This window comes from Cynocephalus volans, chromosome 14 (assembly GCF_027409185.1).
Source record: "Cynocephalus volans isolate mCynVol1 chromosome 14, mCynVol1.pri, whole genome shotgun sequence".
Classification (NCBI taxonomy): domain Eukaryota; kingdom Metazoa; phylum Chordata; class Mammalia; order Dermoptera; family Cynocephalidae; genus Cynocephalus; species Cynocephalus volans.
Window position 1 is genome coordinate 65169390 of NC_084473.1, and position 13039 is coordinate 65182428.

Here is a 13039-nt window from a genome sequence, read left to right on the forward strand (position 1 = left end):
ACCGAAGAGAACAGAATATTCTTACATATGTTCTGTTCATGTGAAAGAATTTGACCAAAGAGCGTGCCCTTAAGAGGCCAACTGAGCATGTGCAAACCTGTTACATAACCTGTTACACAACTGAGCATGTGCAAACCTGTTACATAACCTGTTACACCCCCCCCTTAGTTGAATATTCATTAGATAGCATGAATATATATTAGATAGTGAAACTATAAAAGTGGAATCCTGGAAGGAGGCAGGGTTGTTGCTCACTTTCCTGGGGCCAACCCCTACTCCACCAGCTGAGGTGTGTACACTTTACTTTTGTATTACACTTACTTTTGGTAGGTGGCTGCTCATTCTCTTGATCCAGCCTGCACTGTGTACTTTAAGTGTGTATTTCTGACTTTTGCATTAAACTTAGTGTGGGCCTTGCTCAGTCTCTGGAGCTATGCAGCACTTTCCCTGCAATGTCTGTACTTCCTATTCTCTGGACTAAACCTGTTTCATTTTCCACTGTGACACTCTTGAGTTCTTTCCTGTGGTGGAGTCAAGAACCTGGTAAGAGGACAGGGTGGGTTGAAGCCAGCTGTCAAGCCTTCCCTGACCCTCTCCTCCAGTAACAGAATTGTTTGCATTGCTATCAGTTATCCACAATTTTCAGAATTGTAAAATAACTTCACGACAAGGAAAGGCACAAACTCCATAGAAACAGATAATCGAAAAACGTGTGCTGTAAACAATGCATAATTTCCCATTGGAGATATAGAGTAATCTTTTTTTGCTTATTCCAAAGTCTTAACTTTTGCTTACACCAATAAAATGTACTATAAGAATGCTTCCAAGGTTATTGATCGAATGTGGGAAAATGAAAAGGAGGACGAAAAGGGGTCACAAAAAGTAAGCCTAGACACGCATACATAAGAAAGATATTGGAAGATATCGGTCTGGGAATGGCATCAGACACAGCAGAACATTTGCTCAAACTCTGTCAAGACAGGAAGTCCTAAATGATGTCACTGATTCAGACAGTTCCCTTTATTGACCACTAGGTGTTGCTAAGCTGGCGTGATGACCTGTGGCAGGAGGAGGAGGGGCAGGAGCTGCAATATCTAATCCATCAATAGTGATGCTCGGCTGATTCACAAATTTGGGGAGTTCCTTGGCAAGACATTTTTACCCCTGAACCTAATCCAGGGCCTGGCATATAGTAAGCACTCAATACAGTGTTTCCTGAAGTGAATTATTCAGAATGCAGGGGCTGTTTTTACACTGTAGGCATCCAAAAAAACCATGACATTTCTGAGTAAGGGTTCCTTAAAGGCTTCTGATCATGCTAGAACAAAGACAAAAAACATTCCAAATTATAAGTCACTACAGCAACTAAACAAAAGGAGAGAAATTTAGCCATGAAATCAGACTTGGTAAATTATTAACTGTTTCCATTGCCTGTACAGACATAGCAAAATACTTGTTTGAATGCAGACATGGCAAATCATCCCTTTATTTCTTTGTCTTGCTCAGGTACCATTGGATGGTACCTCTCCCACCCACCAACACTTTCTAATAATTCCTCCACTCCCACCCACCAACACTTTCTAATAATTTCTAATTAATTTGGTGGCAATGAGAAACCAATGGCAAGACATCTACGCTTTTATGTAATCAATATTAGCACAAAATAAAAAGTAAAAACTATGGGGGCGGTAACTGCTGGTTAGAAACATTAGCTTGAAGGAAGCACAGTGAATTAGGAAACTCTCAGAAAACCCCAGGAACAGAACTTCTTCCTTCTCCTAACTTTCCTGGCTCCTCAGATGCCTTCGTGGACATCTGTTGGTCTTGACTGCCTAGGGACCTTTCCTTCTTCTACTGTCAGTAGCACCTTGACTTTACTTTGGGGGACAGCCCCTCCCCACATTGAACACAGTCCTGCTGGGAGTGTCCATTCACATGTTCCCCTTCAGATAGCTGAGAGTGAAGCACTAAGCCAAGCCATCCAGTCAGAGGCCCGATCTCTGGAGACTGTTGTAGAGCCTGAAAACCACTGGAATTCTTGCATCTTGGTGTCTCAAAGAGACAGGCCATTAGTTCTTACTCTCTCGAACCCCACAGCTGTCCTGGTTCCTGTCCTTTCAGAGACCCAAGTCTTCATTTCTCCTTCAAGTATGTGAACTTTCCTCATTTTCTTCCAGTAAATTTCTTTTTGCCTTTTTTGCCAGAGTTGATTTCTGTTGACCGCAGCCAAAGAGTTGACCCGTGTAATGAGAAAAGGGAGCTAGTCAAAAATCTAGTCCTATGATTAATTTATAACCTCTGTTTAATTTATCATTGGAATGGATCAGCCCTAGGATGATGAGAAATAACTAAGATAACTTTCTTGAAAATGAGAAATGACTAACATACACAGACACTTCCTATGTTCCAGACACTCTTCCACATATTTATGTGTATTGTCTTATTTAATCTTCAGCATGACCCCATTAGATAGGTGTTATTATCCCCTTTTTACAGCTGAGGAAAATGAGGCACAGAGTGATTAAATAACCTGCCCATTTTCACATGGCCAGATTAACATTTCTCAAAGTTTGTTCTGTAGAATGATAGTATTTCAGAATTGTATTAGTTTCCCAGGGCTGCCAAACAAAGTAGCACAAACTGGATAGCTTCAAACAACAGAAATTTATTGTCTCAGAGTTTTGGAGGCTAGAAGTCTGAAATCAAGGTATCAGCAGGGTTGTGTTCCCTCTGATGGCTCTAAGGGAGGATCCCTGCCTGTCTCTTCCAGCGTCTGGTGGTTGCTGGCAATCCTCTGCTTTCCTTGGCTTGTAGATGCATCGCTCCAATCTCCGCCTCTGTCGTCACATGGCTGTTTTCTCTCTGTGCCTCTGTCCTTTTCTTATAAGGAAACCAGTCATACCAGATTAAGGGCGCACCTACTCCAGTATAACTTTGTCTTTTAACTAATTATATCTGCTTACCTATTTGACCTATTTCCAAATAAGGTCACATTCTGAGGTACTGGGGGTTGTGACTTCTTTTGGGGGGGAAGATGTAATTCAATCCACAACAAAACTGTTAATAGAATTTGTTCAAAAAATAATTCTGTGGTCAAATGAGTTTGGGAAGCACCATTATAGGATTCTTTGTTGTAGTACATGGGGGGGAGGGGTCTTTAAATTTGTTAATCTGTAAGGGGAGTCATCAAACTGGGACTATAATGTACAGTTTCTCAAACACATTTGATTTTAACAGGCTACTATGGGATTAGCATTCAGTGTGGGGCACTGTTCTCATGCCCAATGGGAGGCAGCAACATACTGGTCCGGTCCCTCCCTACTCTTCTGGGTTTACCTCTTACCTGCTGCATCACCTTGAAACAACTGATTTTCTTCTCTGAGCCTGACTTTCCTTATCTCTAAAAGAGGGACAATAATATACTTTCCCCTATGGATTTCTTGTGAGGACTAAATTAAATGAGGTAGGCTGAGAAACACCAGGTACAGTGCCCAGCATAGAAGTAGGCATTCACTTAATAGTAGGTACCTGTGTTATGCTACCCAGGCAGTTCTGAATTTTTTGGCATTTTTCTTAAGCATTTCCAGGATCTCAGGACTAATTCCTAAGCAGGACAATTTCCACCAATAAGGTTTTCTTGTTCATCTTACTTTATTTTCATCATTTTATTTTTCTCTTTAGGAGAGTGATTTTCTTTATGGTAATAAAAATGTACCTTTGGTATACATTCAATCCAATTACACTTTCAATAAATATCCAGCATTAGCAAAGAATGGGTTGTTTGGCTCTGCAGTTCCTTATTCTGATCTTCCACCCCAGGGAGGGAAGAGGATGTGATCATGCGACCGCCAGCAGAAGGGAAATTGTGAAAGAGACCTCACTGTAGAAAAGGCAGCCACAGCCACCTCGACTCTCAGAGGGGGCTGAGCTTCTGAGAGGACTCCTCTCAGAGTGGACCTGTCTGTCCATCTGTCCGTCCGACATGGAGCCAAAGCAGATCAGAGAGGGCTACCTCGTGAAGAGGGTGAGTAGAAGTGGCATTTACAGGGAGATGGGTTGGGGGAGCATTTGTGTCTAGCTTCACACTCTACTCATTCATTTTAGGATGTTTCAGGCTGAACCTACTGGGTGAAATAGGAGAGTGCAGCATGTAGAGTGTTAGGGGGTGGAGAGGGGAAGCCTGTACATTTCCACTGCCTTCTCTTTCTTAAAGGTGAACTAATCCAGCTCAGTCTTTGGCACAGTTTGATCTGACAGGTCTGAGATTTCAGACTGCAGGGTCTGGAAAGTGGGGGCTTAAGCTAACTCTCTCACGATTTAGAACATCCTTTTCAAGACCCACACATGCATGCTCTGTCAAAAGACCTCATATAGAAAGACTATTCATTTGTTATTTGAATTCCCTTCCCTCTCATTTTAATTAATTAATTTATTTATGGGAGGGAGAGAAGAAAGTAGTTAAAGAATTGATGAAGTGATATAATAATACAATAATTATAGCCTATTCCTTGGACCATCTGCTTAGGATTGATGCATAAAAAACTTATCTTTTTTATTGAGTTGAAATCTCTTCACTCACAATTCTTAGTAAATTTGTATAACATGCCATCAAGATGGTAGAAACTCCATTTTGAAGATTAGGAGATAGAGACCCAAGTTTACTAAAAAAATTCTTAGTTTCATTGCGTGGCATCAGGAACATTGAATTTTGTTAACACTATAGGTCCTTCTTCTCACGGGTGTATGCTGAGTCATTGTCAACTCCCTCCCGCACACTCCCACCCGATGGTGAATTCGCACATAGGGTTTGTTGGCGTCTTGTAAGCAACACCTATACACACAAGAATGTTCACACTAACCCAAGTGAGCACAGTGTTTCAGAAGTGAACTGAATTTAATACATTCCTTCTGATGCCTAGCTTTGTAATTGGTTAAACATGACTCTGTTTTAGGCCATTCATTTGTTTCGCATTTTAGCCTAAAATGTTCTAATTCTAGGAGGATTAAACAGCACGCATTGATGCCTGATTTGATTTTGATTTCAGGCTAGAAGGGACCTTAGATCATCTGGCTTAATTCCCTCATTTGTAGAAGAGGAGATAGATCCAGAAGGCTCAATGATTGCCCAAGGTCACATGGCTGTGACAGAGTTGGGACAAGAGACCCTCTCTCTGACTCCTGGGTTTCTGACTCACGGCACTGAGCTCTGTTTAGCAACCCAGGATCTTCTTAAAGCAAATTTAATCTGAGTTAGGACTCATAATGTATTTGTGGTGGTGAGAGTCATGAGTTAGTGCTGGAGAATAAATGGGCCCTCAGCTGATACTCTCTCTAGTCAGTTGTACTTTGAAACATCCTTTGGAAAAGACACACGTATATGCACAGAGGTGTGTGTAGATTCCTCGCAATAGGCACCAATACTCTCTGGGAATGAATAAGAATTAATGTTGACTTATTTCTTTCCTGATCACTTGGGTTAGTATCCTGAGAAGAGCAAGTGGATGGAAACATTTCCTACAAAATGTTTGTTTGTTTGTTTTTGTTTTTTAAACAATTAAAAACATCTTGCATTGAAAATTGCTGTTATAAATTTGTATGCTCATTTTTTAAACTCCTTAAATTACAAAACTATTAAAGACTAAATCTCTAATAAGTAGATCTGTCTTGCTAGAAAATTGGGATGATAGAGTCAGGGTTAACAAGCATATGTACTTAAATTAATAAATAGTTTTTAATCAGTAAGGGTAATTCTCTCAGATTATGGCCTATAAAAGTCTATCTAGAAAATTTACTTAGAAGAAAACAAAGTGAAATTTTATATTGATATTTCTGCAATCTATATCTTCTATCATTTTCATGTTTATAATTTACATCTCCTATAATTTTTACATTTTTCTCTGGGATTTTTTGAAAACTCTCTTTTGTAATGTACAAATATTCTCTAATTTGGCATTTTTAAGAGTGTTTTTTCTCAGAAATATTCCCCTTGTCAACTGCAGAACTAAACCTGCACCAAAATTTTCCGATAAGGTATTAAAGTTCTTAACTTCTTTAGATGTTAAGTTTCTTTCAGTTACCTCATGTGTGGATGAAAAGCTATATAGACAGGAATCTAGAACGCAGTAGGTGCTACAGAAGTAACAATGATTATTAGTATAAGTATCCATATACACCTCAGTAGATAGCAGATCCTCCCCTAGATGCTAATGGGGATATGTACTAGTTCCTGAGTTGGCTGACAAATTATTCATGGATAAAGGACTATAAACATCTGACCGTCGGGAGCCTTGACTATTGTTGCTGATGTTAAAGAATGTCAAGAAATGATAGACGAAGCTCCTTTACTCATCTTTTTCTCTTAAGCAATTTAAGATACTTAGGTAGTAGGAAAGAACATCTTTCCCCTATGTCTTGTTTTACAAAATAATTCTACCAGAGATGAGATGTTCTGAGTGGAAAACATACATTAGAAGACACTGATGCAGGAATTTTGTCAAGTCAGAAATCTTGCAATCAACAGTGAATGGCATTAACTGTAAAATGTTTCTGCTTTTCTTCTGTGTGAGATAACTGTCCACATTTCACAATTCAGGTTTCCTCTTTTGCCTCCTGACTAAGATCTTTAAATAAAGATGATGCTTAAAAGGGGGAGGGAAAATATATGATTCTGTCATTTTCCAACTTTTTCATTTTAAATAACACCCAGACCTCCTTGCCTCAGTCTTGCCACTTTTGATTACAAGAAAAAGAAAAAAGAGCATTTAGAACCAACCACGTAGCAGCTAGCTCCTGTACAAACATGACCTCATTCAACCTAAACGATCTATGTGAGTCCTATCTTACAGATGAGAAAACTGAGGCTCAGAGAGAATAAGTGACTTATCCATGGTCTAACAGCTAGTAAGAGGATGACGTGGGATTGAAACCTGGGCCCGCCTCCATTGATCTCACGCATTGTTCTGAAAGGCAGGCTTGCCCAAGCCAGCAAGAAGGAGGTCAGATGAACTCACCAGAGCCAGAATGGGGCTGGGCAAATTGTGCTGTGCGCAAGATTGAATTTATTAATCTCAGTCTCCCTTTCTCTCTGATTATGAAGTTATTTTTTGAGCAATAAACATATTTTGGGGCTGGCCCCATGGCTCACTCAAGAGAGTGCGGCACTGGTAGTGCCGAGGCCGTGGGTTCGGATCCTATATAGGGATGGCTGGTGTGCTCACTGGCTGAGCGTGGTGCTGACCACACCGTGCCGAGGGCTGTGATCCCCTTACTGGTCAAAAAAACCCCCCAAAATTAAAAAAACATATTTTGGAGGTCCTTGAACACGTACTACTGAATTGGATATGTTCATAATCACAGCTTAAAAAAAAAAGAGAAGAGAAAATGACATGCAATAAATAACTCGGTCTCCTCCAAGTCTTGTTCCAAACCAATATCATTTCTATAGGTTTATGGAGAAAATTGTCATTTCCATGACAACCAACCCAGCAAGCACTTAGTGCAGCAGAACTGACTCAGAGCGGCTTAGGGATTTGGATGTCCTGCATGGCTGGGAGAAAGCACAGGAATCAGGGTGGTGGGGAAGAGAAGGACAAAGGGCTGGAGCAGGAAAGAAAAAGGCTGCAGATTGCTGTGGTGGAAGGGGAAAAGTTGGGACGAAAGAGAGAGAAGGAGAGTCAGGGGTCCTGGCCTGGGAATTCTTTCCTACAGCTGCCTTGTCCTCTGGACAGGATGAAATGATGCCCAGTGGAGTGCACCATTGACTCATCATCATGGTAATATCTAAGACAGGTGTTTACCCTACAGAAGGTGCAGTTCTAAGCATTTATCTCATTAATGCATTTATATTATGTATTTATAACAACCTTACAAAATGGGTACAATTGTTATCCTTACTTTACAGATAAGGAAATTGAGGTACAGAGAGGTGAAGGGCGTTACCCAAGGTCACACAGATAAATGGCAGAGCTGGTTTGGAACCCAGCGGTGTGGCCCCCACATCATGCAAGCCCCGCCTAACCACTTTCCACGTGGCCCTCATGGGCTCATATTGCAGTGACTTCATTTTCTAAAGCACAGTAGCTGTGATGGGTGGTACCCAGGAACATCTTATGCCACATTGACTCCACTGTGTTGCCTACAAAACTGTGCCCTTACCTGTCCAAATGGCTACCATTCTTTGAGCACTTACTACAAGCTAGCCTTTGTGCTAAGCCCTTTAAGTATATTATCTCATTTAACCTTTACAATGATGGGAAGTAGGTACTTTATCTTCATTTTACAGGTGGGGAGACTAATGTTTAGAAAAATTAAGTAACTTGCCTAAGGTCACAGAGCCTGGAAGAGGCAAAGCTGAGATTTGAACCCAAATCTAAGGCTCCAGAAATCATGCTGTTAAAAACTCTGTGTCATTTCTGTATTGCTTATTTAATGTTTTTCTTGAGAAATTGTCCAACCTGGGAGAGTTTATTTATGTAAAAAATATACAACCAAGTAGACTGATTTTCTTGCCTTCAAAGAGTGTACATAGGCACAAATGACCATTTCTTTGGGATGCTATACGAGGTACAAGTGATTTTATGAGTCAGGTTGGAAAACTAGATGTTATGATTTATGATGTATCAGAAATAAGGGCTTAATTTAATGCAGCATCAACTTAAAATATCATGTCCCATGGGTGTGGGAGAATAGGTAATAGTAACTCACAGTTCCGCTTTCATTAGATATGTAGTTTTGAGTATAATGTAATTTTCCTTTGAATTCCAGCCATATGTCAGCATGTGAAAAGAGAAGTTTGAGGGAAAGGGGATGTTTGAAGATATATCTTCACTCGGTGGGAAGTGTCTGGGAGGGTTCTAAACACAGAAATCAAATTGCCTCATTTGCTTTGTCACCTGTGAAACTGTTCATACACAGGAAGGCATGCCCCATCTTTGTCATGCCCCAACTTCATCACGCCCCATCTGAAGGTTAATTTCTCCCTTGTTAGACTGTAAACTGTTTGAGAGCAGAGACTCTAACTTACTCATTTTTAAACCCGTAAGACCCAGGCCAGTGTCTGAAGCATGAGAGCTGTTCTATCATTATTTGTTGAACGAATGTATCTCAGAGAAAACAACTTGCCTAAAACAGACTCATAGAGACCAAGGTATCAGGTTCCCATATTATACTTTCTAAGTATTAAAAAGAAAAAAAAGTACTTTTAGGTAGGTTATTCATTTTTAGATGATCATATAAAATATGTATCAAAGATTTATTATTATCTTTTGACTTGCAGGTGAGGTCCAAGGTTGCCAGGGGACCTGGAAATAGAAGACTAAAGGGGAAGTAGGGACAGTGGGCTCTTTGGAATAGATGTGTAGTCTCAGGGTAGAAAGGGATGGTAAGTGTTGAATCGAACTTCTCATCTGTGGCCTGTATTTTTTTTTTTTTTAACTAACCTGTTAACAAGCATGCTTGAATATCTTTCTTGTCAGGGAACTCACCAATTTATTTTCTCCCTTAAAATATCACTTTTCTCAAACCTCCACCTATTGGGACTTCAAAACCATTTAGGTGTTTCACACCTTTGAAAACAATTCTTGTCAGCTCTGCCTGCACTTTTTGGGCTAAAACCTAGCCAGTTCCTTCAATAATTCCCCAGGATAGATGATGCCATGTTGGCATTCTCTTTTGAACAGGCTCCAGTTTATCTGCAGCTTTGAGAGTCCCTGAACTCAATGTAGTTCTCTGGGGACAGCTAGTAAGCACAGAATTATAGGGAATAAGTAGTATTTAATGAGTGTTTACTATGTGCCAGATATTGATTGAAGCAATGTACATGGGTTGTTTTAGTTCATTTTCCAACAACCCTAAGAAGTAGATATTATCATTATCCCCATTTGCCAGGTGTAGAAAGTGAGGTTTAAAAACTTGCTCAAGGTCACATTGTTAAAAAGTGGCGGAGGTGGGATTTGAGCCTGAGCCATCCGGCTCCAGAGCCCATGGTTACCTACTGGCTCTGCTCTGTTTAAAGTTAGAATATCATTTCCCTCACTTTTGATCCTATGCTTCTATTTATACAGCCCACGATGAGTGTAGGGTTTTTCTTTGACAGCCCACAGCAAACTGTTGACTCACAGAGCTCCTTTTCCTTCATAGCCCATTTCCCCAAATCTTCTCTAATACATTTTATAAATCTTTTGAGAAAACGTTGTTAAAGAAAAAGACAGTATCTTACTTAGTTTTAATTTCTTTGCTGTTGAAGCAGTACATTTTCATGTTTATTGGACCCAGGCATTTCCTGTTTTGAGAATTGCCTGTTCACATTGTTTACAAATTTAAAAAATTGGGAGTTTTTATGCATTTACATTTGCTTTTCTGTTGTTTTCTAAATGTACAGGAGTTCATTTTCCTATGTGGTCAAATATTTCATCCTTTATGATTTTTTCTTTTAGTGTCATGCAATGTCAGACTCTTAGGTGCTAAATTATACCAGTCCCATGATGATGAACAGGGAAGCTTTAAATCTGACTCAACATCTAAAATCTGCCCATTGTGGACATGTGATTGTATAGGTTTTGGTGTATAATGGGAGAAAACAGACATATAAAAAGAGCATATATTTTCATATATATGCTATATATATGGTATATGGAGACGTGAATGTATGTGTGTGTATAATCTCCATTAAAGTGAAATAGCTAGCTAAGTGGTCTTAAGAAATTGATCCAGATTCTAGAGTTACTCAAAGTTATGCAAGAACCAAAATGAAGATGATGTCTGAGGGGGAGGAAATACACCTAAAATGGGAATCAGGAGACCCATTCTAGTCCCAGTTTCACGCTAACTGGTCAGGTGTACTAGACCACGTCACTTAACTTCTTTTTTATCTATATGATGAAAGTGTTGGCAGATCATCCTAAATTCCTCTCTTGCTTGGACATTTTATAATCACACTTTCAGGTTTGCTCTTGGATGAACACCAAGTGGGTTGGGGCCAGAAAGGGAAAAATGTAGGGATGGCCAAGGGGAGGTGCTGTCAGATTACCTGAGTGAGAAACTGGTGGCTGCAACAGTGGCTGAGAGGAGAGAAAAATCACCCCAAATTCTGTCATCCTAACCTAGCTAATCACTACCAAGCTTAGAAGAGAAGTTAAGCTTCATAAGTGGTCAGATTTTTCTTGTTTTACTGAGTATCAGCCTCCTCACTGAATTAGACCCTGAATCCCAAACGACAAATTCTCCTTGGAGTAGCAAAGAGAGCCCCTAAAGCTGCATTTGAATTAGGAAAGCACAAACTCATTTTGGGCAGTTGGCTCTGGAGGCTTTAATTGTCCACTGAATAAGTGCAGTGCTGGCTGACCTCTACCAATTTATCCCAAGTCCAAGTCCAGAAGCCCTAAGTGACTGTGGCAGTTATTAATTTTAGGACTGAGGTTAAATATTAAATTTGGGGATGAAAGGGATTTTAGCAATCATCTAGTCTAGCTTCTTACTCCTAGCTCTGTGAATATGCCTTTCTTTGCTTATTTCCAGTTATTTTAATTTTTTACTAGATTTGTCTATGTATTTCCCTAAAAGTATATCCCAAATGTTAATATATAGTAGTGTCATATGTTATTCATTTATTTATTTATTTTCCCCAATTATTTTTTTAAAAATTTCAAACCCGCAGAAAAATGGAGAAACTAGTACCCTTTACCCAGATTCATCAATGGATAATGGATAGGCTCATTAGCTTTGTCTCTCTCTATCTTGATATTTCTATGCAGTGTAAATATACACACAGACAATTTTATGTTGAGTTATTTGAGAGTAAGTTGTAGACACTATGCTACCTCACCCCTAAATACTTCAACATACATCTTCTAAGAACAAGGATACTCTCCTATATAATCAAATGCCATTATTACACCCAAGAAATTTAACACTGATACAATGCTATTATCTAATATATCTTTTACATTCAAATGACCCCAAATGATTCAATAATATCCTGCATAGCTGCTTTTTAAAAAATCCATGATTCAATCAAGGAACATGCATTACATGAATATGCTGTTTCTCTAGTGATTAAATGAGAGAGGTAACTAAGTTGGAGTAGTTCCCTTCTGCAGGAGCAACCTGAAGGGTGATGTTACCGTAATCGTTGTGAATCCCTTCACGGAGTTAACTACCAGGACCTGTGTTATGACTAAACAAAATGACATGTTTTTTAAACTGAGGAATAACATACATACAATAAAAGTGCATGAAGTGTGCTATAATTTTTTTAAATTAATTAATTAATTAATTTCGTGACCTGTAAGAGGATCGCAACCCTTGGCTTGGTGTCTCCCACACCACGCCCAGCCAGTGTGTGCACCGGCCATCCCTACATAAGATCCCAACCCGCGGCGGGAGCCCCGCTGTGCTCCCAGCGCCAAACTCTCCCGAGTGAGCCACGACCCGAGCTTCTCGGCCTTTTGGCTAAGATCAAGTGTAGTATCTGTTCTTATCAGTTTAATTTTTTATATATGTATACATCACATAAACAACACACAGATCAGATGGAGACATTTCCAGTGCCCCATTAGGATTCATTGTCCTTTTCCTAGTCTGTTCTCCCATCCCAGACAACCATTATAATACTTTCTTTTCTCATCAGTTATTCCTTTTCTTGAACTTCATATAAATGAAATCATACTCTAAGTACATTTGTTGTCTTTTTTTAAAATTCAACATAACACCTATGAGATTTATCCATGGTGTTGTGGGTATCAGTAATTCACTTTTTAAAATTGCTAAGTTGTAGGGCCGAGCCCGTGGCGCACTCGGGAGAGTGCGGCGCTGGGAGCGCGCGACGCTCCCGCTGCGGGTTCGGATCCTATATAGGAATGGCCGGTGCGCTCACTGGCTGAGTGCCGGTCACGAAAAAAGACAAATAAATAAATAAATAAATAAATAAATAAATAAATAAAAGCAGTAGTTCTTTAAAAAAAAAAATTGCTAAGTTGTATTCCATTGTATGAATTTACTCTATTGATAATGAATTTATTTACTGCATTGTACAATTTAGTTA

General features: G+C 39.6%; 1 protein-coding gene and 1 pseudogene across 1 annotated transcript in view; both read left to right on the plus strand.

The window, feature by feature from the left end:
* Positions 1 to 3982: 3982 nt before the first annotated feature.
* Positions 3983 to 13039, plus strand: part of PLEK (pleckstrin) — a 28597-nt gene continuing 19540 nt past the window's right edge. The window contains exon 1 of the mRNA XM_063077780.1: positions 3983 to 4024. Coding sequence (XP_062933850.1) covers positions 3983 to 4024 — 42 coding nt within the window. The remainder of the gene's footprint in view (positions 4025 to 13039) is intronic.
* LOC134363491 (U2 spliceosomal RNA) lies at positions 12428 to 12540 on the plus strand (annotated as a pseudogene).